The sequence below is a fragment of the Neomonachus schauinslandi genome, chromosome 11 (genome assembly GCF_002201575.2).
Source record: "Neomonachus schauinslandi chromosome 11, ASM220157v2, whole genome shotgun sequence".
NCBI lineage: Eukaryota > Metazoa > Chordata > Mammalia > Carnivora > Phocidae > Neomonachus > Neomonachus schauinslandi.
Genome location: NC_058413.1, coordinates 46,348,116 through 46,372,750, shown reverse-complemented (window position 1 = coordinate 46,372,750; position 24,635 = coordinate 46,348,116). Strand labels below are relative to the sequence as shown.

Below are 24,635 nucleotides of genomic sequence, written 5' to 3'. Positions count from 1 at the left end.
TGCTGTGCAAAAGCTTTTTATCTTGATGAAGTCCCAATAGTTCATTTTTGCCCTTGCTTCCCTTGCCTTTGGCGATGTTTCTAGGAAGAAGTTGCTGCGGGTAAGGTCGAATAGGTTGCTGCCTGTGTTCTCCTTTAGGATGTTGATGGACTCCTGTCTCACATTTAGGTCTTTCAACCATTTTGAGTCTATTTGTGTGTGTGGTGTAAGGAAATGGTCCAGTTTCATTCTTCTGCATGTGGCTGTCCAATTTTCCAAACACCATTTGTTGAAGAGACTGCCTTTTTTCCATTGGACATTCTTTCCTGCTTTGTCGAAGATGAGTTGACCATAGAGTTGAGGGTCCATTTCTGGGCTCTCTGTTCTGTTCCATTGATCTATGTGTCTGTTGTTGTGCCAGTACCATACTATGTTGATGACTACAGCTTTGGGTTTTTTTTAAGATTTTATTTATTTATTTATTTGAGAGAAAGAGGGCACAAGCAGGGGGAGCTCGGGAAAGGGAAAGAAGGCAGGCTCCTCGCTGAGCAGGGAGCCCAATGCGGGGCTTGATCCCAGGATTCCGGGATCATGACCTGAGCCGAAAGCAGACACTTAACTGACTGAGCCACTTAGGCGCCCCTCAATCCCATGCTTTTAACTACTAAACTTTACTGGCCTCTTTTCTACTTATTCCAAGAAATTAAAGATGAATGCAAAGATTAGGTAGGAGGATTCATCACAGCACTATTTTTAACAGCAAAAATTTAGAAATAACCAAAATGTCTTATCATAAGAGATTAATTGGTAAAATGATTATATGTACATCAAACTATGTTTAAAATAATGAAAACACTTTCTAGCTAATAAAAGTTAATGCTATCATATAATATATATTTAGAATATGGAAAGCTGCCAGTAATACGCAGTTAAGTTTAAAAAACACAGAGGCACTGAGGTGGCTCAGCTGGTTAAGTGTCAGACTATCTCAGCTCAGGTCTTGATCTCAGGGTCGTGGGTTCAAGCCCAGCATCAGGCTCCATGGTGGGCGTGGAGCCTACTTACAAAAAAAAAAACAAAAAACAAAAACAGAGGCTGCATAAATGAATAGATGATATGAACCTGTTTCATAAGAAGTAAAATAAAAATGATAATATATAGCATAGGGAATACTGTAATAATATTTAATACTATAGTAATATTTGTATGGTGACAGATGGTAACAGACTTACAGTGGGAATTATTTCATAATGTATGAAAACATCAAATCATTATGAAGTATATGAAACTAATAGGATATTGTATGTCAATTACACTTCCATTTAAACAAGAAAAAAGAAATCACGCTGGAAAAAAATGATACTTAGAACTCACAAAAATCTCAGGAAAACCATCTGTTGAAATGTCAGTAGTATACCACTTCACACCCAGTAGAATGGCTAAAATCAGAAAGATAACAAAAGAGTAGCAATTGCAAAGTCAAGGAAACAATCTTGATTCCTTAAGAGAATGGCTAGTAGTTCACTATGGTTGAGAGTTACTTATTTGCCAATTATTAGCTACTCACATAATTTCCTTAAGTCTTTCAATGATTTCTTCAATAGCTTCAAACCTCATGATATACAAATACAAATAACTCTTGGCACAATGGTGATTTTATCACACCATTTCTCTAAAATTGTCCATTAAAAAAAATAAACAATCCCCAGTGAGCCTCTACATAATATGTGCATAGGAAAAAAGACCAGTTATGCTGTTTTGATTTGATTTTTTTAATCAGATGCTTTGGTAACTAATCACTGTTTAATCATTAGTAGAAAAAACAGACTCATTACACAAGAGAGTAAAAAGAAAGTGATAGGAGGTCCCGTGACATTCCCTCAACGCTCTCCTAACCACCTGTGGAGCCCAGCACCCAGCCATGGCTTGACCCCGGATCAAGCCATTGGCCTCCCTGTGGCCATCTTCCACAAGTACTCAGGCAGGGAAGGGACAAGAACACCCTGACCAAGAAGGAGCTGAAGGAGCTGATCCAGGAAGAGCTCACCACCGGCCCGAAGATGCAGGATGCAGACACTGCAAAGGTGATGGAGGACCTGGACCAGAACAAGGACCAAATGGTGAACTTCCAAGAATATGTCACCTTCCTGGGGCCACTGCACTCAGATACAATGATAACCTCAAGGGCTGAAAATAAATCAGGAAGGCAGAGACACTCTCTGTCGGGCCTAAGTCAAATCCAGTTGTGGGTAATTGTACAAAAAAATTTTTTTTTCAAAAAAAAAAAGTGATAGGAGAGCTTTTCGAAAACATTATTTCAGTTTAACTGTACAAATTAAGTCAGTCCGGGATTTAGATGTTTGGGGACTTGAACTATTGTTTTTTAAAAACTGCTTCAACTAATATTCATGCTTACTGAGTAATAAAAATGGTATCATTATTTGTTCAGATTAAAATCAAACAGGAAAGATTACAAAGCATTAATTAAAAACAAATATGAACACACAGTTCTACAGAACTTATTTTTCTTTTCAAAGTAACAGAAAATGTGACGCTTGTTTAGCTGCACTTTGAGTTATATGTGAATATTATGACCATGTTTCTAGGTAACATCAAAGTTTTGTCAATGCTGAGAACATGGGTGGAAAACAGGTACAAATACAAAGATGCCCTCTTCCCACACTTCTGTATGTGGTATATTCTCCGTTAAGGAAACGTCTCCTGAAGCACAGTCTTGACGTAATCATCCAGAAGAGAAAGATCCTTGGATAAGTAACTAGAACCAGGAAAGTGTACCTTAAACAGATCTGACAGGAATGGACTTGTTTGACCCCCATCTAAGACCTAGACTTAAGGAAACATGTTAAAAGGAAAAACCACCTCTATCATCTGATGGCAGGCCAGAAACTAGCTAGGACGGTATCTCTTTTGGAGAACACAGACCAAACAGATCTAAACTATACCTTGCAAACCAGATGACTGACTTGAAAGTTACTCCCTGGCTTCATTACCCTTGTTTTGTTTTCAGCTTTTAGAAAACTCATTTTAGGGGTGCCTGACTGTGCAAATAAAAAAGAAATGACTCGGTGGAGAGGGCCAGAATGTTAAGAAAAAAGTGACATTCCATAAGAACACTAGAAAAACAACCATGTGGTGGCTTTCCTTCCATTGCCAACCTTGGAAGACTGGGGTTTTATTTTATTACAAGAAATATATATGCATACATAATGGAATATTACTCAGCCATTAAAAAAAGGATGAGATCCTGCCATTTGCAACAACACGAATGGACCTAGAGGGTATAATGCTAAGGGAAATAAGTCAGTAAGAGAAAGACGAATACCATATGATTTCACTGATGCAGAATTTAAGAAACAAATGAACAAACAAAGAAAAAAAGAGACAAACAAAAAAACAGACTTTTAAATGTAGAGAACAAAGTGGTGGTTGCCACTTGGTGGGGGTAGGGATTGCTGACCAGGAAGATTAAAAGCAGACTTATCGTGGGGCACCTGCGTGGCTCAGTCATTAAGCGTCTGCCTTCAGCTGGGGTCATGATCCTGGGGTCCTCGGATCATGGAGCCTGCTTCTCCCTCTCCCACTCCCCCTGCTTATATTCCCTCTCTCGCTGTGTCTCTCTCTGTCAAATGAACAAATAAAATCTTAAAAAAAAAAAAAAAGAGTACACTTATCATGATAAGCACTAATGTAGAGAATTGTTGAATCATTATATTGTACACCTGAAACTAATATGACACTGTATGTTAATTATACTTCAATAAAAAATAGTAAATAAAAAAGAACTAGAAATTTCTGTACAAGTACCTAGAATAAAATTAACTGTGAGAAGTCTGAAGAGATATGCACTACAGTCAAGATTCAGCACCCTCTGTAATGTTTAAAATGTCTATAACAAGTATGTATTACTGCAGTAAATCAAATATAAAACAATTTAGCAACAGACAGGTGAGTAAAAGCATGAAGGTGCTGATGTATTAGAACCATGACAGTATGAATCAAAAACTGAGTAGGAAAATAGATGAGCAGAGTTTCTAATTATCTGGACAAAAGAATTCAAGAGCCAAGCAGAAAAAGATCAGTCAGAAACTAGGTCTCTAAGTAGGAAAAGTCAAGATGAGTAAAACAAGATGCATAGATTATAAAGGAGACCTGACCACGAGTCTAAAATCAAAGGCAATTAACCTGCTTCCTATGAAAACAAGCACTTTTCCCAAGTTCTCCTATAGAAATACTTCAAAACATTCTATGTAACAGGTTTTTAAATTTTGTTTTCTGAAGTATCAACTATTTCAGCTCCAGAGATAAAGTGCAAAAGGACAAGAAAAAAATGCAATGAAAAGTGATTGGTCTATGAAAACAGCTGAGGAAAAAAAAAAGTCTTAGTTGCTCTAATATAATTTTCATTTAATACTTAACAGTTCTCCTGTTTAGGTCCCAATATCATTACTTTTCAGTTCTCCTCTTCCAGTCCCAATATTTCAGCCAAACTGACAATCTACTCATTGTTTATCACTTCAGTGAATTTGCCACTACTACTGTTCCCAACCTGAAAATCCCTCCCTACTCCTCTCCCTCACTCTTCTTCACTCCCCAGTACCTACAATAATATATTTATAAAGAAAAATTTTTATTTAAAGTCAGAAAATCGGGGCGCCTCAGTGGCTCAGTCATTAAGCATCTGCCTTCTGCTCGGGTCATGATCCCAGGGTCCTGGGATTGAGCCCCGCATCGGGCTCCCTGCTCAGCAGGAAGCCTGCTTCTCCCTCTCCCACTCCCCCTGCTTATGTTCCCTCTCTCGCTGTCTCTCTCTCTGTCAAATAAATAAATAAAATCTTTAAAAATAAATAGTCAGAAAATCAATTTCAAGTCCCACTTAATTCCATTTAATTCAATTTAAAATCATTACGAAAGTGAGCAAGTTATTTAACTTTGATGACCCCAGGGTAACTCACTGTGTTACTGTGAAGAGTTCATGAGATAATGTATGTGAAAATGCTCAATATTTTTTAATAAATGAACCAAAGATCCAACTTGATAGCCTGCTTATAAAGGAAATGCCTAAAGTAACAAATATAAGCTGTGTGACACACCTAAAGAAAATATTGATTGACTTTACCAACACAATAATATGGACAGAACAAGCAGTAAAATTTATTTATTTTAAAGTAGGCTCCATGCCCAACATGGGGATTGAACTAACCCTGAGATCAAGGGTCACATGTTCTACTAAGCCAGCCAGGCAACCCAGCACAAGTACAGTTTAGAACAAAGAACATACATAGATCTAAACCTTTCTAAAAACTATGTGCAATATATATAGAATATGGGGGCGCCTGAATGGCTGAGACGGTTGGGCGTCTGCCTTGGGCTCAGGTCATGATCCCAGGGTCCTGGGATCGAGCCCCACATTGGGCTCCGTGCTAAGTGGGAAGCCTGCTTCTCCCTCTTACTCTGCCTACTGCTTCCCCTGCTTGTACACTCAATCTCTGTCAAAAATAAATAAAAAATCTTAAAAATATATATAGATATATATAGAATATGTATATAATATATATATTCATATTCCAAAGAATTCTGACTTTTCTTTAGCATATTATTCACCCAAATATTTAGATTGAATGTTGTTTTAATTTGTAATGTTGTGAGAATGTTGTTTTAAATATATTTCTAAAATATATTTCTAAAAGCATAATATATTACAAAATTACTTTTTAATTATCTTATATTTAGCACTGCTCTATCCAGATACATTTCCTAATATTTACAAACAGCAAGCATTATAAAAACTTCATGAACCATCATGTATACAGTAGGTTGAATAGTGTCCCCCCTAAAATTCCCCTGGAGCCCCGGAATGTGACCTTATTTGGAAATAGGGTCTTTGTTGATGTAATTAGTTAAGGATCTCAAGATGAAATCATGCTGGATTTAGGGTGTACCCTAAATCCAATGATTACTGTCTTAAGATTTTATTTATTTATTTATTTGAGAGAGAGCGAGAGAGAGAGAGAGAGAGAGAGAGAGAGAGAGAGCGCGAGCGCGCACAAGCAGGGGGAGGGGCAGAGGGAGAAAGAATCTCAAGCAGACTCCGTGCGGAGGGGGGAGCCCGACAAAAGTCTCGATCCCACAACCCTGAAATCATGACCTGAGCAGAAACTAAGAGTTGGACATTCAACCAACTGAGCTACCCAAGTGCCACTGATCACTGTCTTAATAAGAGAAAGGAAAAGGAGATTTGGACACAGAGACAAAAAAGAAGGCCATGTAAAGATGAGACAGAGAGCAGAGTGATGCTGTCACAAATCAAGGAAGCCTAGAGCCACCAGAAACTGGAAGAAGCAATGAAGGATCCTTCCCTAGAGTCTTCAGAGGGAGCACTGCCCTCCCAGCACCATGATTTCAGATTTACAGTCTCCAAAACTGTGAAAGAATAAGTGTTGTTTTAAGCCTCCAAATTTGCAAGATGTGTTATGGCAGCCTTAGGAAACTCATAGTGCTGGAGAGCTTAACTGCAGCTATTAAACATTTTAAAAAATGAAGTTTATTTCTCTGGTATTTCTTATAATAGTGTTAAGGCTCCCTTAAAATACAAGTTTTTCTTTTCTTAATCTTTTTGTTCCTATATTCCAGAATAATCGATTATCTGTAAAACCATACTTTTTTTTTTTTAATCTAGCCTGTCTGAAATTCATCTAAACTTAGGCAGTAGTTGTATGAAATATTGCCATAGGGAAAATCACTTTTTCATTCATTTTTTTCAGTAAATAATGAAACAGATATAACTTTAAAAAACTTCTAGGAGGGGTGCCTGGGTGGCTCAGTCGTAAATTGTCTGACCTTCGGCTCAGGTCATGATCCCAGGGTCCTGGGATCGAGCCCCACATCGGGCTCCCTCTCCCACTCCCCCTGCTGTGTTCCCTCTCTCACTTTGTCTCTGTCAAATAAATGAATAAAATCTTTAAAAAAAAAAAAATTCTAGGGGCACCTGGGTGGCTCAGATGGTTAAGCATCTGCCTTCAGCTCAGGTCATGATCTCAAGGTCCTGGGATCAAGCCCCATGTCGGGCTCCCAGCTCAGCAGGGAGTCTGCTTTTCCCTCTCCCTCTGACTCTCCCCCTGCTTATGCTCTCTCTGTCTCTCTCTCTCTCTCTCTCTCTCTCAAATGAATAAATAAAATCTTTAAAAAAAAAAAATCCTCTATTTTATGAAAAATTCTAAAATGAAGACATTGATCAGAAGAAGTTAAATAATTATGAAACTGTAAGTTATCTTTTCCTTCACAATGTAGATTATAGAAATGAGAATTTTAAATGAATAGCCTTTACTTTATAAATAATTTCATAACCCAAGTCATTACTCAAGTTCAGCAATAATTAAGTAGCAGGGCATTAAATCCTGTAATACTTAATGATCTCAGTTTTGACAATAGCAATGTTTTAAATTTAAGAAATGCTAGTCCAGGGCACCTGGGTGGCTCAGTTGGTTAAGCGTCTGTCTGCCTTCAGCTCAGGTCATGATCCCAGGGTCCTGGGATAGAGCTCCATGTCAGGCTCCTTACTCACTGGGGAGCCTGCTTCTCCCTCTCCCTCTGCCGCTCCCCCTGCTTGTGCTCTCTCTCTAATGAATGAATAAAATCTTTTTAAAAGATTCAGAGAGCAGTTATGACAACTTATGACAATATAAGTCATTAGGACCCAGGTTCTTTCTAGGGTGTGGGCCCTCATCTACATGGCCAAGATGCCTACTGGAGCTCCAGTCTTTATATCAGGAGGCCAGTATCAAGAAAAATAAAAACTGGGAAGGTTACCCTTTTAAAAATGTTGGGGGGGGGGGGGGGGCGCCTGGGTGGCTCAGTCATTTAGCGTCTGCCTTTGGCTCAGGCCATGATCCCCGGGGCCTCAGACTGAGCCCTACATCGGGCTTCCTGATCCACGGGAAGCCTGCTTCTCCTTCTCCCACTCCCCCTGCTTGTGTTCCCTCTCTCGCTATGTCTCTGTTAAATAAATAAATAAAATCTTTAAAAAAAAAATAATATCTTTGGGATACTGAGCTCATTTCCACTTACATCAAACTGGCCAGAACTTATTCACATTTATATCTCTTAGAAACTTGAAAATGAGAGGGAAAAAAAAAAAAAAAAAAGGAAAGAAAAGAAACAAAACTTGAAAACTGTCCCTCTTCTGCATGTCCACATGACCAACCAAAAATCAGGGGTTCTATCACCCTGTAGAATGGCTACTGAGGAAGACTAAATGTCTCTCCCAAACTTTCCAACCCTTCTTCTATGGCTCCTTCTATTTTCGATCCTCCTAGCAATAGAGTCCCCAAAACTCAGTCCTTGGTCCTTTATTCTTCCACTCTATACCAACTTTCTGAGGGCAATCACAGTGTCATAGCTCTACGATAATGACTCTCAAGTCTTTGTGTCCAGCCCCTACCTGTCCCTTTTTCTGAAGTCTCCATTTGGATGGCTACAAAGTAAAACCCTATCATCTTCCAAGCCCACAAAGACAAGAAATGTCAAGAAAAAAATATTTTCAACCTATTTAAGTCATGGTATCACAACCCAGACTTTCATGTTTGGAATTTTGACATCACCTCTGACTCCTCTCTCCACTTCCCACAAGCCATGGGAGGCAGGTCATAGTGAGCTTCTAAAAAGAAAATAAATTGGACTCCATGAAGCTTATACAACATATGACTTAGGAAACACACTTATCAAACTGGCTTTGGTCCCCCCATAACTCTACTGGAATGTTCTAAAGTCACTATCCTTATTTTCAAGTCCATGAGCCTATTTGCCATAGACTGTTTGTGTCCCCCCAAAATTCATATGTTGAGACCTAACCCCCAGTGTGCTAACATCTGGAGGTAGAGCCAAAGTGATGGTATTTGGAAGTGACTAGGTCAGTCACTTGAGATTAGTGCCCTTCTAAAACAGGCCCGAGAGACTTTCCTCATGCCTTCCACCATGTGAGGATATGATGGGAAGACCGCTATCTATGAGCCAGGAAGTCAGCCCTCATAAGACCCTGAATCAGCCTGGGCCTTGATCTTGGACTTCACAGCCTCCAGAACCGTGAAAAATAAACATTTGTTGTCTAAGCCACTCAGTTTATGGTAATTTGTTATAGCAACCCAAATGGACTAAGACACTATTGTTAGTCCTCGTTATACATGACATCTTCAGACCTTTGACATTCATTATTTCCTCCTCCTCAAAATTCTCTGCACCCAAGGTTTCCATGATACCACATTATCTTGGTTCTCTTGCAATACCTCTGACCACTCCTGGCTATTACTGCTCTATCTACCCTTAAATATTGAATTTTCTCTGGGTTCAATTCTTAGGCCACTCCTCTTTTCATTCTACACACATTTCTTCAACAATCTTATTTTTTTCTTTATATCTGACAATCACTTGGATATTGGTAATTGCCAAATTAAATCTCTAACTTTCACTTCTCTTATCTCCTGACCCATATATCTAAACACCTAAATGATATCTCTCCCTTGATTTAGGCAAGCACCTTTAATTCCACATATCCGAAACTAAGCTTAGCATTTCTTTCCTGTATCCAAATTTATTCTCCTGAGTTCCCTGTTTACATTCACAGCACCCACACAATTAACTAGGCTAGAAACTTTGTTACCCTCAACTACTCTTTCTCCTTTATCCCTCACATCCATTTCATTACTAAATTTTGCTAATTTGAGCTTTTAAATTTCTTTAGACTCCATACCTTCCTTTCCATTCCCGCAGTAAAAGCTGCTGAGTTTTCTCACGTTGGTCTTTCTCCCTCCAGTCCACTGCCATTTGGGTCACATTTGTATGTTGTTTCTTGCTTTTCAAGACCCCCATTTCTCAATAGACCTCACTGTCTACAGAGTCAAGGCCAAATTCCATAGCCTAATATGCAGAACTTTTCACAATCTTTCTCTAGCAAAGTTCACTTCAGTTCCCATCTACACTATATTTCTCTCCAGTCCTGGAACAAGACATTCACACATTTACATGTTTTTCTCTCTGCCTTTAATCTCCTTTACCCTCTTTTCCACAGGGCAGTGCTTATTCACCCTACATAACTTGGCTTAAACATCACCTCTCATAAGAAGTTTTCTCTTTCTCTCAGTAAAGTGGATCCATCTTCTTCGTTTATCATTATTTCAAGACTGCCCCCATTAATGACTAAGGTAGGGAATAGCATCTTACACTTACTCATTTATTTTTGTTTTAGCACGTAGCACAATGCCTGGAAAAGCAATAAATACTTGTCAAGTCAATGAATCCCAGTGGTGCTTGACAGCTGGCAACAAACAGCAACCAAAAAATCCCAACTACTGTACTTTAATATAGAATGGGGAAGGGGAAGGAACCCAGGCTGACTATGAATTACAATGGTTCAATAATAACCAATTATCAATCTTTAAAATGTCTCAAACTGGGCGCCTGGGTGGCTCAGTCGGTTAAGCGACTGCCTTCGGCTCAGGTCATGATCCTGGAGTTCCGATCGAGTCCTGCATCGGGCTCCCTGCTTGGCGGGGAGTCTGCTTCTCCCTCTGACCCTCTCCCCTCTCATGTGCTCTCTCTCATTCTCTCTCTCTCAAATAAATAAATAAAATCTTTAAAAAATAAAAAATAAATAAATAAATAAATAAAACAAAATGTCTCAAACTATATTTCAGGTATTGTGCATGTAAGTTTACCCCTTAGCTTATCTCACTCATACTAGCCCAAATGAAACTAATGAAATACCTAAGAAGTATTTCAAATCTTTCTCTAAATACTTAAGCAGGTTGATATGAAAGAATACAAGAATTTCAAATGATTAAGATACTTGACTCCAGGTTAAATACTATATAGATAAATGGATTAAATTCTAAATATATTAATGTACAGGAAAAATAAACAAAAAGAGGGGTGCCTGGCTGGTTCAGTCAATAGAGCACAAAACTCTTGATCTCAGGGTCATGAATTCAATCAAGCTCCACGTTGGCTGCAGAACCTACTTTTTAAAAAAAATAAAAATAAAAAAAGATACTTAAGTAAAAAAAAGTAAAGAAAAGAAAAAAGTAAAGTCATATAAGGGATTTAACCCTGTGGTCATTATCAATTCTTCTTGGACAAATCTCAGTAAACACAGAAGAAAGTAAAAACAAAAAGAAGAATAAAGAGGGACGCCTGGGTGGCTCAGTCGGTTAAGCATTTGCCTTTGGCTCAGGTCATGATCCCAGGGTCCTGGGATTGAGTCCCACATCCGGCTCCCTGCTCAGGGGGGAGCCTGTTTCTCCTTTTGCCTGCCACTCCCCCTGCTTGTGTTCTCTCTCTCTCTGACAAATAAGTAAAAAACAAAACAAAACAAAAAAACCTTAAAAAAAAAAAAGAAGAAAAGTAAAGATAGTTGGGGGGGGCACCTGGGTGGCTCAGTCGGTTAAGTGCCCACCTTCAGCTCAGGTCATGGGATCGAGCCCTGAATCAGGCTCTCTGCTGCTCAGTGGGGAGCCTGCTTCTCCCTCTCCCTCCTCCCCTCTTCCACTCATGCTCTCTCACTCTACTCTCTCTCAAATAAATAAAATCTTAAAAAAAAAAGAGAGAGAGAGAGAGTTGGCTAAATAACTTCACCTCTTAAAAACAAATGATATTTCCTAACTTCCTAAATACTGTGCATAGTCAAAGGCAAAGTCAGGAAAATAAAGCCTTAATTTCAAATTATCAAAATCAAACTGTCATAAAAATCAGTGGTTTTTAAGGTATGTTCTCCTCAGCATGACAGTATATTATAAGAACACAAAACTGGAAACACATTAAATATCCAGTAATAAATGATAAAGTTAAATTGATACACCCATAAGATGTAATAATTCAGCCACTGAAGATGATGTTTTCCTGGAATTTTACAGAATAACTTTTCCTTGTGTTATCAACATTAAGGAAAAAGTTAGAATACTACTAGTATCTTTTTATCTTATAGCTTTACCTTATGGCTATTTTATTTTATTTTATTTTTTTAAGTAGGCTCCACATCCAGTGTGGGGCTTGAACTCTTGACTCTGATATTAAGAGTCATGTGCTCTACCCACTGAGCCAGCCAGGCGCCCCCATCTTATAGCTTTTTTAAATTAAATTTTTTTATTTTGAGATTGTTGTATAAAATAACACAGAAATCCCATTTCTCTTTACCCAGTTTCTCCCAATGGTAACATCTTGTAAAATCATAGTACAATATCAACACCAAGATATTGACATTAATACAATCTACTTTCTTATTCAGAGTCCCCCAGTTTTACTGTATTTATTCACATTTGTGTGTGTGTGTATTTACTTCTATGCAATTTTTCACAAATGTAGGTTCATGTATCCGCCACCTAGTCAAGATACAAAATAGTTCTATCACCATAAAAATTCCTCTTGTTATCCTTTTATAACTACACTCCTTCCTTATAGCTTTTTATATTTTCAGCAATTGTGTGTTCATTCAATACGTCTGTATTAAACATCTACTATGTGCCAAGCACTCTTCTTTGTATACAATTCAAATAGCATGGATTATTTTTCCCAGTTTGTAAAAGCAATTTTTAAAAAGACAAGGTTTTTTTGTCTTTCAATCCAATTTTAATATAGATATACGAAAAAAATTCAACTGAAAACTATTACTAATTGAAAAGACACATTAGGAACAAATATAGAGTGCATTGATTAATTCCAGGAATACTGTGGTATTAAACACACAACATTTCAGTATCATATTATCATAATCTGATTAGCTTTAAAGAGATTTAGGTAATAAAATCTTACTAACTTCCAAAGAAAGCTTTATAATAAAGATTTACAGAATCAACTAGGTTTATTCTTCACTTACAATTCAAAGTACACAAATTTAATGGATTTTCTTCCAATAAGTTTTTACAGAGGGCTTTACATAAAAAGGACTACTCAAAGGATACAATTCAAGATATAAAAGTATTCAAATGTCTAAAAAGTTATCCCAAATTAAAACATCTGCTCTTCAAAAGACACTGTCAAGAAAACGAAAAGGCAAACCACAGACTGAAAGAAGTCATTTGCAAAATACATGATAAAGACTTGCATCTGAAATCAATCAATCTATCTATCTATCTTTAAAGTAGGCTCCACACCCAGCGTGGAGTCCAATACGGGGCTTGAACTCACACCTGAGCTGAGATCAAGAGTCTCATGCTTGGGGCGCCTGGGTCAACTCTTGGGTTTCCACTCAGGGCATGATCTCAGGGTCATGGGATCAAGCCCACTCAGCAGGGAGTCTGCTTCTCCCTCTCCCTCTGCCCCTCTGCACTCTCTCTCTTTCTCTCAAATCAATCAATCTTAAAAAAAGAGTCGGATGCTTAACTAATAGAGCCACCCAGGCACCCCTGTATTTGAAATTAAAAAAAAAAAAAAAACCTTAATAATCAGAAGCTAAACAATCAAATAGAAAAAAACAAAAATTTGATCTGAGACTTTACAAAAAATATTCAAATGCAGTAAGTACATGAAAAGGTGACTAACATCATTAGCAACCAGGAAAATGCAAATTGAAACCACAATGAGATACCACTACATATCCACTAGAATGGCTAAAAGTGGTTTTTTTTATTTTAAGTAATAAAAATAAATAAAATAAAAAGATTAACTGGAACCTTTATACATTGCCCGTAAGTATGCAAAATGGCACAGCCAGTTTGGAAAATAGTTCGGCAGTTTCACAGCAAGTTAAACAGACACTTATCATATGACCCAGCAATTTTTCTCCCATGTATTTACCCAACAGAAATGAAACATATGAACACTCAAAGATCTGTATGCAAATGCCCAGAATAACTTTGTTCATAATAGCTGAAAACTGAACCTCAAATTTCCACCAACTGGTGAATTGATAAATAAATTGTACTATATTCAGCAACAAAAAGGAATAACTGACAATACATACAAGATGGATAAATCTCAAACATATTTTTCAAAGTAGAAAAAAAGCCAGCCACAGAAAACTATATAATTCCACTTAGATGACATTCTAAAAAAGACAAAAACAAAAGGACAGAAAACAGATCAGTGATTGCCAGAGGCTAGGGAGGGAACTGACTTCACAGGGGCAGAGAGAACTTTTTCTTTTTTAAGAGATTTTATTTATTTGAGAGAGACAGAGAAAGCACAATTGGCAGGGGACGGGTGGGGGAGGGGACGGGCAGAGGGAGAAGAAGAGGGACAAGCAGGAGTCTGCTGAGTGCAGAGCCTGAAGCCAGCTCTATCCCAAGATCCTGAGATCATGACCTGAGCCCAAGTCAGACACCTAACGGCTTAACCGACTGGGCCACCCAGGTGTCCCAAGAGAGCATTCTGTAGGAACAGAAATGTTCTATATCTATACCTTGATTGTGGTAGTGGCTACATTTATGTATACACCTGTCAAAACTCTTTGAACTATTCAGTTAAAAAGGTGAATTTATTACACGTAAATTATACTTCAATAAACGTGACTAAAGAAAAATGATCCCAAGTAAAAAAATTATAATAAAATCATACATTTTATTATCCAGATTGTACAATTTATAAAAGCTTCCGGATTTTGTTACTTAAAAAAAAATCTTCCCTGGGGTGCCTAGCAGGCTCAGTCAGTAGAGCAACTCTTGGATCTCAGGGTTGTGAGTTGGAGCTTCGTGTGTGGCATAGAGTTCACTAAAAAAATAAAAAATAGGTCACCTTGTGGCTCAGTCAGTTAGATGTCCAACTCTTGATTTCAGCTCTGGTCATGATCTCAGCATTGTGAGGTCAAGCCCTGCATCCAGCCCAAGCGCTGGGCATGAGCCTGCTTAGGATTCTCTCTCTCCCTCTCCCTCTGCCCCCACCAAAAAATAATAATAATAAAAATAATAAAATAATCTTACCTTTCCCTCCTGTGGGATGGTGAGTAGTCATGTTAGCCCTGGGTGGGGTGGGGATTGTCAGAGCCCAAGTGAACTAAGGAAGGAGTCCATGTGGGAAGAATACATGTGCTCAGCCCAAGCACTGGAAGGAGGGTGTCAACACAGAGGGGCAACCTTGCATGGGGCACTAGGTGTGAACAGAGTGAAGAGGATGTCTTCACATGAAAGTAGCCCAATGTGGGGTATCAGAGCCTAAGTGGGGTGAGAAATACATCCACAAACAGTGGGGATGCTAACATGAGGAGTCAGAGTCAGAGCAGGATGAAGGTTTCCCTGAATTGGGACATCCTGGTATGGGCTGTTAGCTCCTGAGAGTAGTGGAGTGGGAGGGAAAGAATGAAGAATCAGCAGAGAAAAAAGGCATCCAGGAGAGGAGGGGGTGGCAGCAAATATGAAAGTCTGGTTAAATACAGTTAAGATTTGAACAAATAAGTATTCCCCAGCTTCATCCATTAAGAGGGTCTGGGAGCATTAATAACCCAACAGCAACAAACATACTAGCACTGAGATTGTAGCTTCAAAATGTCATTCTCCACTAAAAGGATCCAGGGCTCCCCAGAGAAATACCAACTGCAGGACTAACAGGATAAATCTGTGCCAAAAAGTAAAAGAATGATGGGGACATGTCATAAGGATACAAAAGCCAGCCTGAATGGGCTCTCATTGCCCAAATGAGGAACAATCTAAACATCAAAATAAATAGTAACAGAATATAATCCACTAAAAAACATTCATACAGATAGGAATACAGGAATACATTAAAAGTTAGATGAGGAACAAGATATTTACATAGTTTCAAAGTACTCCACACAAAACTATGTATTAACAATTACATATTAACTTTATAGTAAGGAAACCTGGCAGGCATTGCTTATATCAAGTAAGTAATCAAAGTGAAAATCACCAATGAGATAAATTGAAATTGTGTACCACCTGATAGACTGCAATGAGCATCACCTTTGTGATATTTCTACCCAAGTACATAACCTGTATGTATCTATCTAATCATAAGAGAACAGATAATCCCAAATCGAGGGGCATTCTACAAAATAATTGCCCTCTAGTCTTCATAAGTGTCAAGGTTATGAAAGTCAAAAGAAGATGGAGGAACTGTTCCAGAATGAAGAAGACTAAAGAGACACGACAAGTAAAAGCAACATATAATTCTTAATGGTATCCTTTTGCCAGCAGAAAGATTAACGGCAAAATCAACAAAGCTTGAAACAGTCTGATAACTAAATGGACAAATTTCCTGATTTTGCTAATTGTATTGTGATTATGTAGGAGAATATCCTTGTTTCTAAAAAATGCACACTAAAGCATTCTGGTGTAGCATAGGGCATCAGGTCAGCAGCTTCCTCTCAAACGGTTCAGAGAAAAAAAGTTCTTTGTACCTTACTTGCAAGTTTTCTGCAAGTATGTGATTGTTTCAGTTTAAAGTGAGGGAAAAAAAAGATGTTGGTAAAAATGAAATATTTTTTAAAAAACTGTGATTCTTCATATTGGTAAGAGACACCAGACTATGCAAAATTACTAGGAAATAAAATGTTGGAGCCAGAAGACACTTTTTTAAATACAGCCCAACCCCTTCTCTTAACAATTGACCTCAATCAGGTTGTGAATAGCGAAAGATTTAAAAATATAAAATGTTCCCACTAAAGGAAGTTATTAGAAGAGTAATACTGAAAGGGGCAGTTGACCAGGAGTGGGTAGAACAATGACATTCTGACGCTACAAATGGCTCTAATCATTCGTAGCGTCAGCAAAGCACAATCTCAGCGTCTCCTCAAAGATGAAGGGACTGTCTGCCGCTATCTAAAATTCCTTGCAAATGTGCAACTGGAATTACCCTGAAATACTTGTGTTCCCCAGTTCAATTTATTACACTACGCTTAGCTATACAGTAATACAAAGAAGTGCAAATACAAAAACAAACGTGCATGAACCCCGAATTTTCTTAAGTTGCAGAAATCCATGATGAAACTGAAATACAATGCATTTGCCAAATTGTTCCTTATGAAGAGTTTTGTGATAAATTCTAAGAATAAGTAAAACACACATGTCAACTATACTCAAAAAAACCTTTTTAATCCAAAAAAATTTTTAATTAACGTGAAACAAGACTTAAAGCGGTCGGCTGACTGTCCTTAAAAGATAGTGTTCAGACTCTCTGAAATGACTGTCATATCCGTCCTGAAAGTACAGGGAGCATTTACTAGAAATGTTTAAAAGTGCAAGGATCCTCTCCCCCTCCCCGGTACCACGCGTTCACTGGGGCGGTGACTAGACAGGCCCCCAACAACGCAGGGGTGAGGTAGCAGTGGACTCTCTCAGCATTTCCTTTTGGAGAGGACAGCCCCCTGCGTCACTCGTTACTCACTCAGGATGCAGGGCAGAAGTTTATCCCCGAGGAACTTAACACAGTTGGTTCCCGCCCTCCCAGCCCTGCAGTCCTGGCCCAATCCCTCCGGCACCAGGGCGCTGCCCCTGGTACCCGGCCTCCTCCAGGGCGAGGGTCGCGGCACCCAGACTTGCCTCCAGCTGGGCCTCCCCTGGGCCCCTGCGGACGCGGCCTCCTCCCTTTCTTCTCCCCTCCTCCTCCCCTCGTGCCGGTCGCTCACGCCCCCCGCGAGGCTCAGCCCCGCCAAGAAGGCCGGACACCGACCGCCAGCTCCGCCGCCGCCGCCGGGCCCGGCCCTCCCCGCCTCCCGGCTGCGACGCCCAGCCCCGCAGAGCCCACTGGACAGCAGCCGGGGGAGGGTGTTGGGGGGACGGGGGCGGGGAGGCCTGGGGGCGGCGCCCGCCCCACACCCTTACCTGGCTTCTCGTGGTCGTAGCCTACCACGATGAAGTAGTCAGCCAGCCGGGCCATGGCCGCCGCCGCCGCGCCCGGTAAGCAGGTGCCCGTAGCCGCCCTCGCCGCCGCCGCCCACCCGGCCCGGGAGGGCTCAGCATTTTCCCTGCAGCAGCAGTAGCGGCAGCGGCGGCACTTCAGCCATGTTTGACAACCGAGGCGCACTCTGCGCCTGCGCCTCGCGGAGTGCCCGCTCCTCCCCCGCCCCCACCCGCGCTGACTCGGGAACCCCAAGCGGGCGGTGAGCCCACCCCGCGGCAACTAGGGCAGCTCTGACCGCTGGATTTGCGGAATAGGCGGCCAGGGGTATTCCCGCCACCGCGGCCGCTCCGGGCGGTTCACTTTGAAGCCTGGCTGCTCCTTCGTGGCCCACCTCCCCCTCCCCCTCCCCTATTTTTTCGAAAGCGGGGAGTCCTTCCTTCCGCCTTCTCTATTCTTTCTTTCTGGATCTGGGAAGAAGAGACAGGGTTGATTGAGGGGTCTCCTGGGAAGTTTGCTTCTTCCCCTCCCCCCTCCACTCCCCTGCCAAAGACGAGATTCTCCCGCCCTCGACTGGAGCGTGGAATTTGCACTGCCAGGGCTTTTGCTGCACGTTTCCTGTTTATGTTGTGCAGATGGGAATTTTAGGAACATGCCACCGAGCAGGCGGGGGGAGGGAGAGGCTTTTGCGCAATCTTGAGGCGCTTCGTGCTTCAGTGCTGGGTGGGCTGGGGACGGTTGGCCTGGGCTTCCCCGGAGTGCTCGAAGTAGGGGTGGCTGGATTCCACCGAAGAACGCGGCATCCACGGGATCCTCCTAAACTGGTCGGATCCGACGGAGTAGGAGGGAGGAGGCTTTGTCTCTCTCCCAAGGGAGACCTTCCCGTCTCTCCTTTCCTTTCTCTCCTTGCAGCGGTCCCAGGGTTCTTGTAGCCAGAGCATGTGGTGACTTCCAACTTCCCTACTCCAGCACACAATAAAATGAATTAGTGGGTCTCATCCAATCTAGGAATTATCTAGGTCACTTTCTTGTTTGCTGCTCGTATTGATCATTTCGAATTTGGCTGGTGAGACACCCAGATGACTTTGTTTTGTCAGTTGTTAGTATCTGAGCAAGTTTTAGTAGTAGGATAAGTTACAGGTGGTAGACTGAAGTTTTGGGAATGTCCGTGGTTTGCAAATCTGATCATCCTCGTAGTTGCTTATCGCTACTCATTAATTGAGGACTTGACCCTTACCATTTATATCTAAGAGCTCTGACCAGTGTCTGGTGTACAGTAGGTGCTTAAATATTTTTAATGGGTGATTGTACAATTTTCCCCCAGCTACCAACAGGAAGTTGCAATAGCTTGAACTCCGAACTGGGAGTCCAGAGGGTTGGAGTTTCAACTTCTGAAAGTTTAATTGATTATTTCCTCTTTCTGTGCCATGCTATCTTCATCTACAAAATGAGAGGGCTGGGCTACACTAGAAGAACTGAAATTCCCAGGAAGAAATACCTTAACTCTAAGAATTTGTTTGCAAATTGCCTGTTGTCAAACTGAATCAGCCTAGTTACAGCGGCAGAGGGAAGATAACAGATTAATCTTGAAAATAATTAAACCAAAAGAAGCCTCAGTCACGCCTCATGTAAGAATCCTCTCTATAACTTCCCTGAAGATCTCATCATCCAACTTGATCACTTTGAGTAAGGAGTAACCTTTCTTCCTTGGGAGGCAGCCCATTCCACTGTTTAAAAGCCCTATTGTTTAGAAAGGTCTTCCTCATTTATGTTAGAGTTGTCCTGTAACTTCCCTTAATTTTGCTCTCTGGAACTACCCAGAAAAAAAACAAAAAAACAGTCTTTCAGTTAGACTTTGACATTTTTAAGGCAGCTGTCATGTTCCTTGCCCATTTTACTTTTCTTTAAATTAAGGCAAAAGGGTACCTGGCTGGCTCAGTTGGAAGAGCATGTGACTCTTGACCTCAAGGTCTTGAGTTCCAGCCCCATGTTGGGTATAGAGATTACTTAAATAAATAAAACTTAAAAAAAAAATAATGTGAAATTTACATATCATAAAATTAACCCCATTGAAATGTACAATTGGGGGCGCCTGGGTGGCTCAGTTAAGTATCTGCCTTCAGCTCTGGTCATGATCCTGGGGTCCTGGGGTGGAGCCCCACATCGGGCTCCCTGCTCTGCAGGGAGTCTGCTTCTCCCTTTCTCTCTCCCTCTGCCCCTGCTCATGCTCTAAGTAAATAAATAAAATCTTAAAAAAAAATAAAAATAGGGGCGCCTGGGTGGCTCAGTCGGTTGGGCGTTCTGCCTTCGGCTCAGGTCGTGATCCCGGGGTCCTGGGATCAAGCCCCCGCATCAGGCTCCCTGCTCGGCGGGGAGCCTGCTTCTCCCTCTGCCTCTGCCTGCAGCTCTCTCTGCTTGTGCTCTCTCTCTGACAAATAAATAAAACATTTTGAAAAAAAAAAATAATAAAAAATAAAAATAAAGTGTACAATTGGGTGGTATTTAGTAGATTCACAATGTTGTATAACTACCACTTCTATTTCCAAAACAATTTTGATCAAACCCTGTAAGCAGCCACTCCCATTTCCCCTCCCCCAGCCCCTCTTAACCACCAATTTGCTTTTTCTCTATGGATTTACCTATTATGGATATTGATATAAATGGAATCATACAATATGTGACCTTTTGTGGGTTCTTTATTTAGTATAATGTTTTCAAGTTTCATCTATGTTGTAGCATGTATCAGTAGTTCATTCTTTTTATAGCTGAATAATATTCCATTTTATGTATATACCATATGAAATACAATGTATGTTTTTTCTTTTGTTTTCTGTGCTTTTGGTGTCATATCTAATTCCATTGCCAAATCCAAGGTCAGAAAAATTTGCTCCTGTCTTCTTCTAAGAGTTTCATAGTTTTAGCTCTTGTGTTTAGGCCATTTTGAGTTTTTGTACATGACATAGGTGTCCCATTTTGCTTTTTAAATGTGTTGAGTTTTATTTTATTAACAAGTGTTGGTTCAAATTATTTAAACTTTTTTTTAATCGAAGCTTAGTTGTTTTCAAGGCCTAGAATTAAATGCTGTGTGCTCTAAGGCATATTCCATCTGCTGGGTCATAGGTGGGCTGCCATTCCATTTCAAATGTGTGTTCTGTAGCATAGGGATTTTGACATGTCCCAGCTATATGTATAAAGGCACCATATGTTTATATACACATGTGAACATATTTAGCATACACTGGAGCTGTGCTTTGCTTCTCAGCCAACAGTTGCCAGTCTGCTGAAACTGATAAGCCCTGACAAGGCAGCTGATTACTGAAGTTGGCAGAAGGCCAGACCATCCCCTTGAGATAACCACCATGACCTTTCACCAAAGAGTGAGGGAGTAAAGCAATCCCAGATTTGTTTTACTGATGTCTGGCAGGAGCAGGAAGGGAAGAAGAATATGCAACACGATGATGTGTACACAGCAGATGCCTTTCATTCATGCTTTAGAAGAAAAAAGGGCCAATTACTTGTGAGCAAGAATTATCAGTCCTCTGCTCCTACAGTCGGCTGTTGTGGAGTGAGTGGTTGATCTCTACAGTCATTTCAAGTGCTTCCTGTGGTTAGCCACCACAGTTCAGAGAGGCAGTCTGAGAGTTAGACTTAACCAAACGTCCACGGGTGGGGTTGGGGCCTCTTCAAATAGTCTCTACAACCAATAACAAAGGAGGCCATTTAGAAAATTGCCTGATCCATTTCCATATCTCCATCCATTCAGTTGTCTAAGTAATAAACTTAATGATCCTTACCCTTGACACATGCCTCTCTCTCAGCCCTACATTCATCACTCGGCCTCATTGATCCTACTTGCCAAATATGTATACTTCTCTCCACCCCCATTGCCACCCCACTATCTGAGCCACTATCACTTTCCACCTTAACTATTGCAGTAACTTCCTAACTGATGTCCCTGCTTCACGGGTGGTTCCAGACTTTCCATGTAGGTAAAACTTAAGGACAGTAAGTGAGCTATGAACCTTCCCTTCAAATTAAATTTGTATAGCAAACACAGTTTCTACCTGGGGTGTATGTTTGGGGTACAGGAAGGAGGCTTCAGAGATGATTGATGGAAGTCTTCCTGCAGTTGCTTTCACACATGATTATATGAATAGTTGAATCCTGACACACATATTAAGTACCCCTGACATTAGCAGTTATAAGTATATAAGTGTATATAAGTGCTGTGAGAGTTTGCAGGCTGCTTTTACTTAGCTTGCATGTTTATTTGGTGAGCAGGACTGGCTACATAATTTGTAGAGCCCAGTGCAAAATGAAAACGTAGGACCCTCTATTCAAAAGTTATTAAGAATTTCAAAACAGGGCACCTGGGTGGCTCAGTTGGTTAAGCATCTGCCTTAGGCTCAGGTCATGGTCTCCGGGGTCCTGGGATGGAGCTCCATGTTGGGCTCCCTGCTCAGCAGGGAGTCTGCTTCTCCCTCTCCCTCTACCCCTTCCCCCTGCTCATGCCGTGTGTATGTGTGTGTGTGTGTGTGTGTGTGTGTCGCTCTCGCTCTCTTGCTCTCTCTCAAATAAATAAAATCTTTAAAAAAAAAAAAAAAGAATTTCAAAACAGAAGGGTGCTTGGGTGGCTCAGTCGGTTAAGTGCCAGCCTTCGGCTTAGGTCGTGATCCCAGGGTCCTGGGATCCAGCCCTACATCAGGCTCTCTGCTCAGTGGGGAGCCTGCTTCTCCCTTTCCCTCTGCCAGCTCCTTCCCCTGCTTGTGCTCTCTCCCTCTCCTTGTCAAATAAATAAATAAAATCTTAAAAAAAAAGAATTTCAAAACAGTGACAAACAGGGCATTAAACCAAGTATAGGACCCTGTGTGACAGAACATGGTGCATGTTCATGAAGCTGACTCTGTTGGTGAAGCTTAGGGTGGAATGCGTGTGTGTATGTGTATGTAGGGGTACATTAATAGAGATTTTGTGGGGACTAGGCCCTCACCTGTCTCTCCAGGGTGCCACCACTGCAACTGTTTCCCTTCTTGCTCTTCTTTAATCCATTCACCACATTAAATAGCCAAAATAGGGGCACCTGGGTGACTCAGGGGATAGAGCGAGTGACTCTTGATCTCACAGTCATGAGTTCAAGCCCCACCTTGGCAATAGAGATTACTTAAAAAAAAAAAAAAGTAAATAGCCAAAATGATCCTTTAAATAAATGTATGTCAGATCATTTCTCTCCCAACTTTAAACCTGTCAATAGATTCCCATGTCATCATGAATAAAGTGCAAAATCTTCATCATGTCCCAAAGGGTCCTATTTACTCTAATCCTGATGACCTCTTTAATCTCATTTCATGCCCCTCTTCTTTCTCACTCAATACATTTCAACCATACTGATCTCTCCCTAATGTACCAAGTACTTTCTCACCGCTAAGGCTTTGTACATGCCGTTTCCTCCATTTGGAACATTAGATCCCCCTAGTTTTGCTTTTCCTTCAGAACACTTACCATAGTTTATAATCATGTATTTATTCTTTTGAAGATTTATTTATGTCTGCCTACCCCACCATGCTGTAGCTCGTTGAAGGCAAGAATGATGTTTGCATTGATGATTTCTGTATGCCCAACATTTAGCACAGAGCTAGGCATGTAATACATGCTCAGTAAATATTTGTTAAAGTAATAAATGCACTTTCAAATCATGCAGGCCCATATATAAGAATTGCCTCTCATTACAGCGGTTCTAATCTGATAGTATAGGGTCCCCACCTGGAGGTAGGTAGCATAACCGTTGCTCTTGTTAATATCTTTGGCTACAGATGAAACCCAAATGGTCTAATCATCTCTTTTATAATCCATTTATTATGCCACTCGTGTCATCAGTAGTAAATTTCTTGAAGTCATTTTGTCTTGTTCTTTTATAGCTGTTAGTATAACAAGCTTCCATATGTTTATCCTCTTCTCCATATTCTCTTTGACCAATAGCAACTTACATTCTTTAAGCTTCAGGTAGGTTTGTCTTCTGGCTTTATCACATACAAGGACTGATATTTTCTTTTTTTTATTAAATATATATATAATATTTTTAGTAAACTCTACATCCAATGTGGGTCTCAAATTGACCACCCCAAGATCAAGAGTCGCATGCTCTACGGACTAAGCCAGCCAGGTGCTCCAGAACTGATTGTTTCTTCCATCTATTTTGTGCAAAAGCGCAAAAATGAGGCAGCAAATTGTATGCCTATTTTATCCTTAATTTGGTTTATGTACATGTGAATTTTTCTAGAAAGGATCTACATTTTATTAGCTCCTTGGAGAAGTCAGAGATCCCAAAAAAGTGTCAAGTTTTGAATCCTGTTTTACTTCTTCCTGTGAGTGACCAAATCTGCAAAGCTGATTGTGTCCTTTCCCTAAACTATTTTGTGTTATGACTCCAGGAAGTTTCTTAAACCTTGTTTTCAAATGAACTTTGTAAACAAGCCCTTAGCTCAGCAATGTCATTTTGAAAAATATGAATAATAAATGCATTATAAAATTTCCTGTTTGAAAAAAAAAAGAGGCATCTAACTATGCAATGCACTTAGCTACTCACTTTTATTCTTATTAATATCATATATTGCTTCTCATTATTTTTCTTCATGACCTGAGTGTGGTCACACTGGCTTTGGCTGAAAACCACCACCACAAATTTTTTTAAACTCCAAACATTACTAAGAATAAGGCTTGGATTGAAGGCCTAAAAATAATTCAGTTGGAATGTGAAGAAGAAATTGAGACACCAATACAACAAATATTTAACATATTTGTGTCTTTATATGTGATTTCAGGATACATACATTTATTACCCTGCTCTGGGGTTTATTTACGATCTG

At 40.3% G+C, this 24,635-nt stretch overlaps 1 protein-coding gene across 4 annotated transcripts in view; it reads right to left on the bottom strand.

Annotated features, from left to right (window-relative positions):
• The window catches only part of SBF2 (SET binding factor 2), a 467,712-nt gene extending 449,901 nt beyond the window's left edge, over positions 1–17,811 (bottom strand). For all 4 annotated transcript variants that reach the window (XM_044919518.1, XM_044919516.1, XM_044919517.1 and 1 more), the window contains exon 1: positions 17,757–17,811. In XM_044919518.1, coding sequence (XP_044775453.1) covers positions 17,757–17,811 — 55 coding nt within the window. The remainder of the gene's footprint in view (positions 1–17,756) is intronic.
• Positions 17,812–24,635: the final 6,824 nt, after the last annotated feature.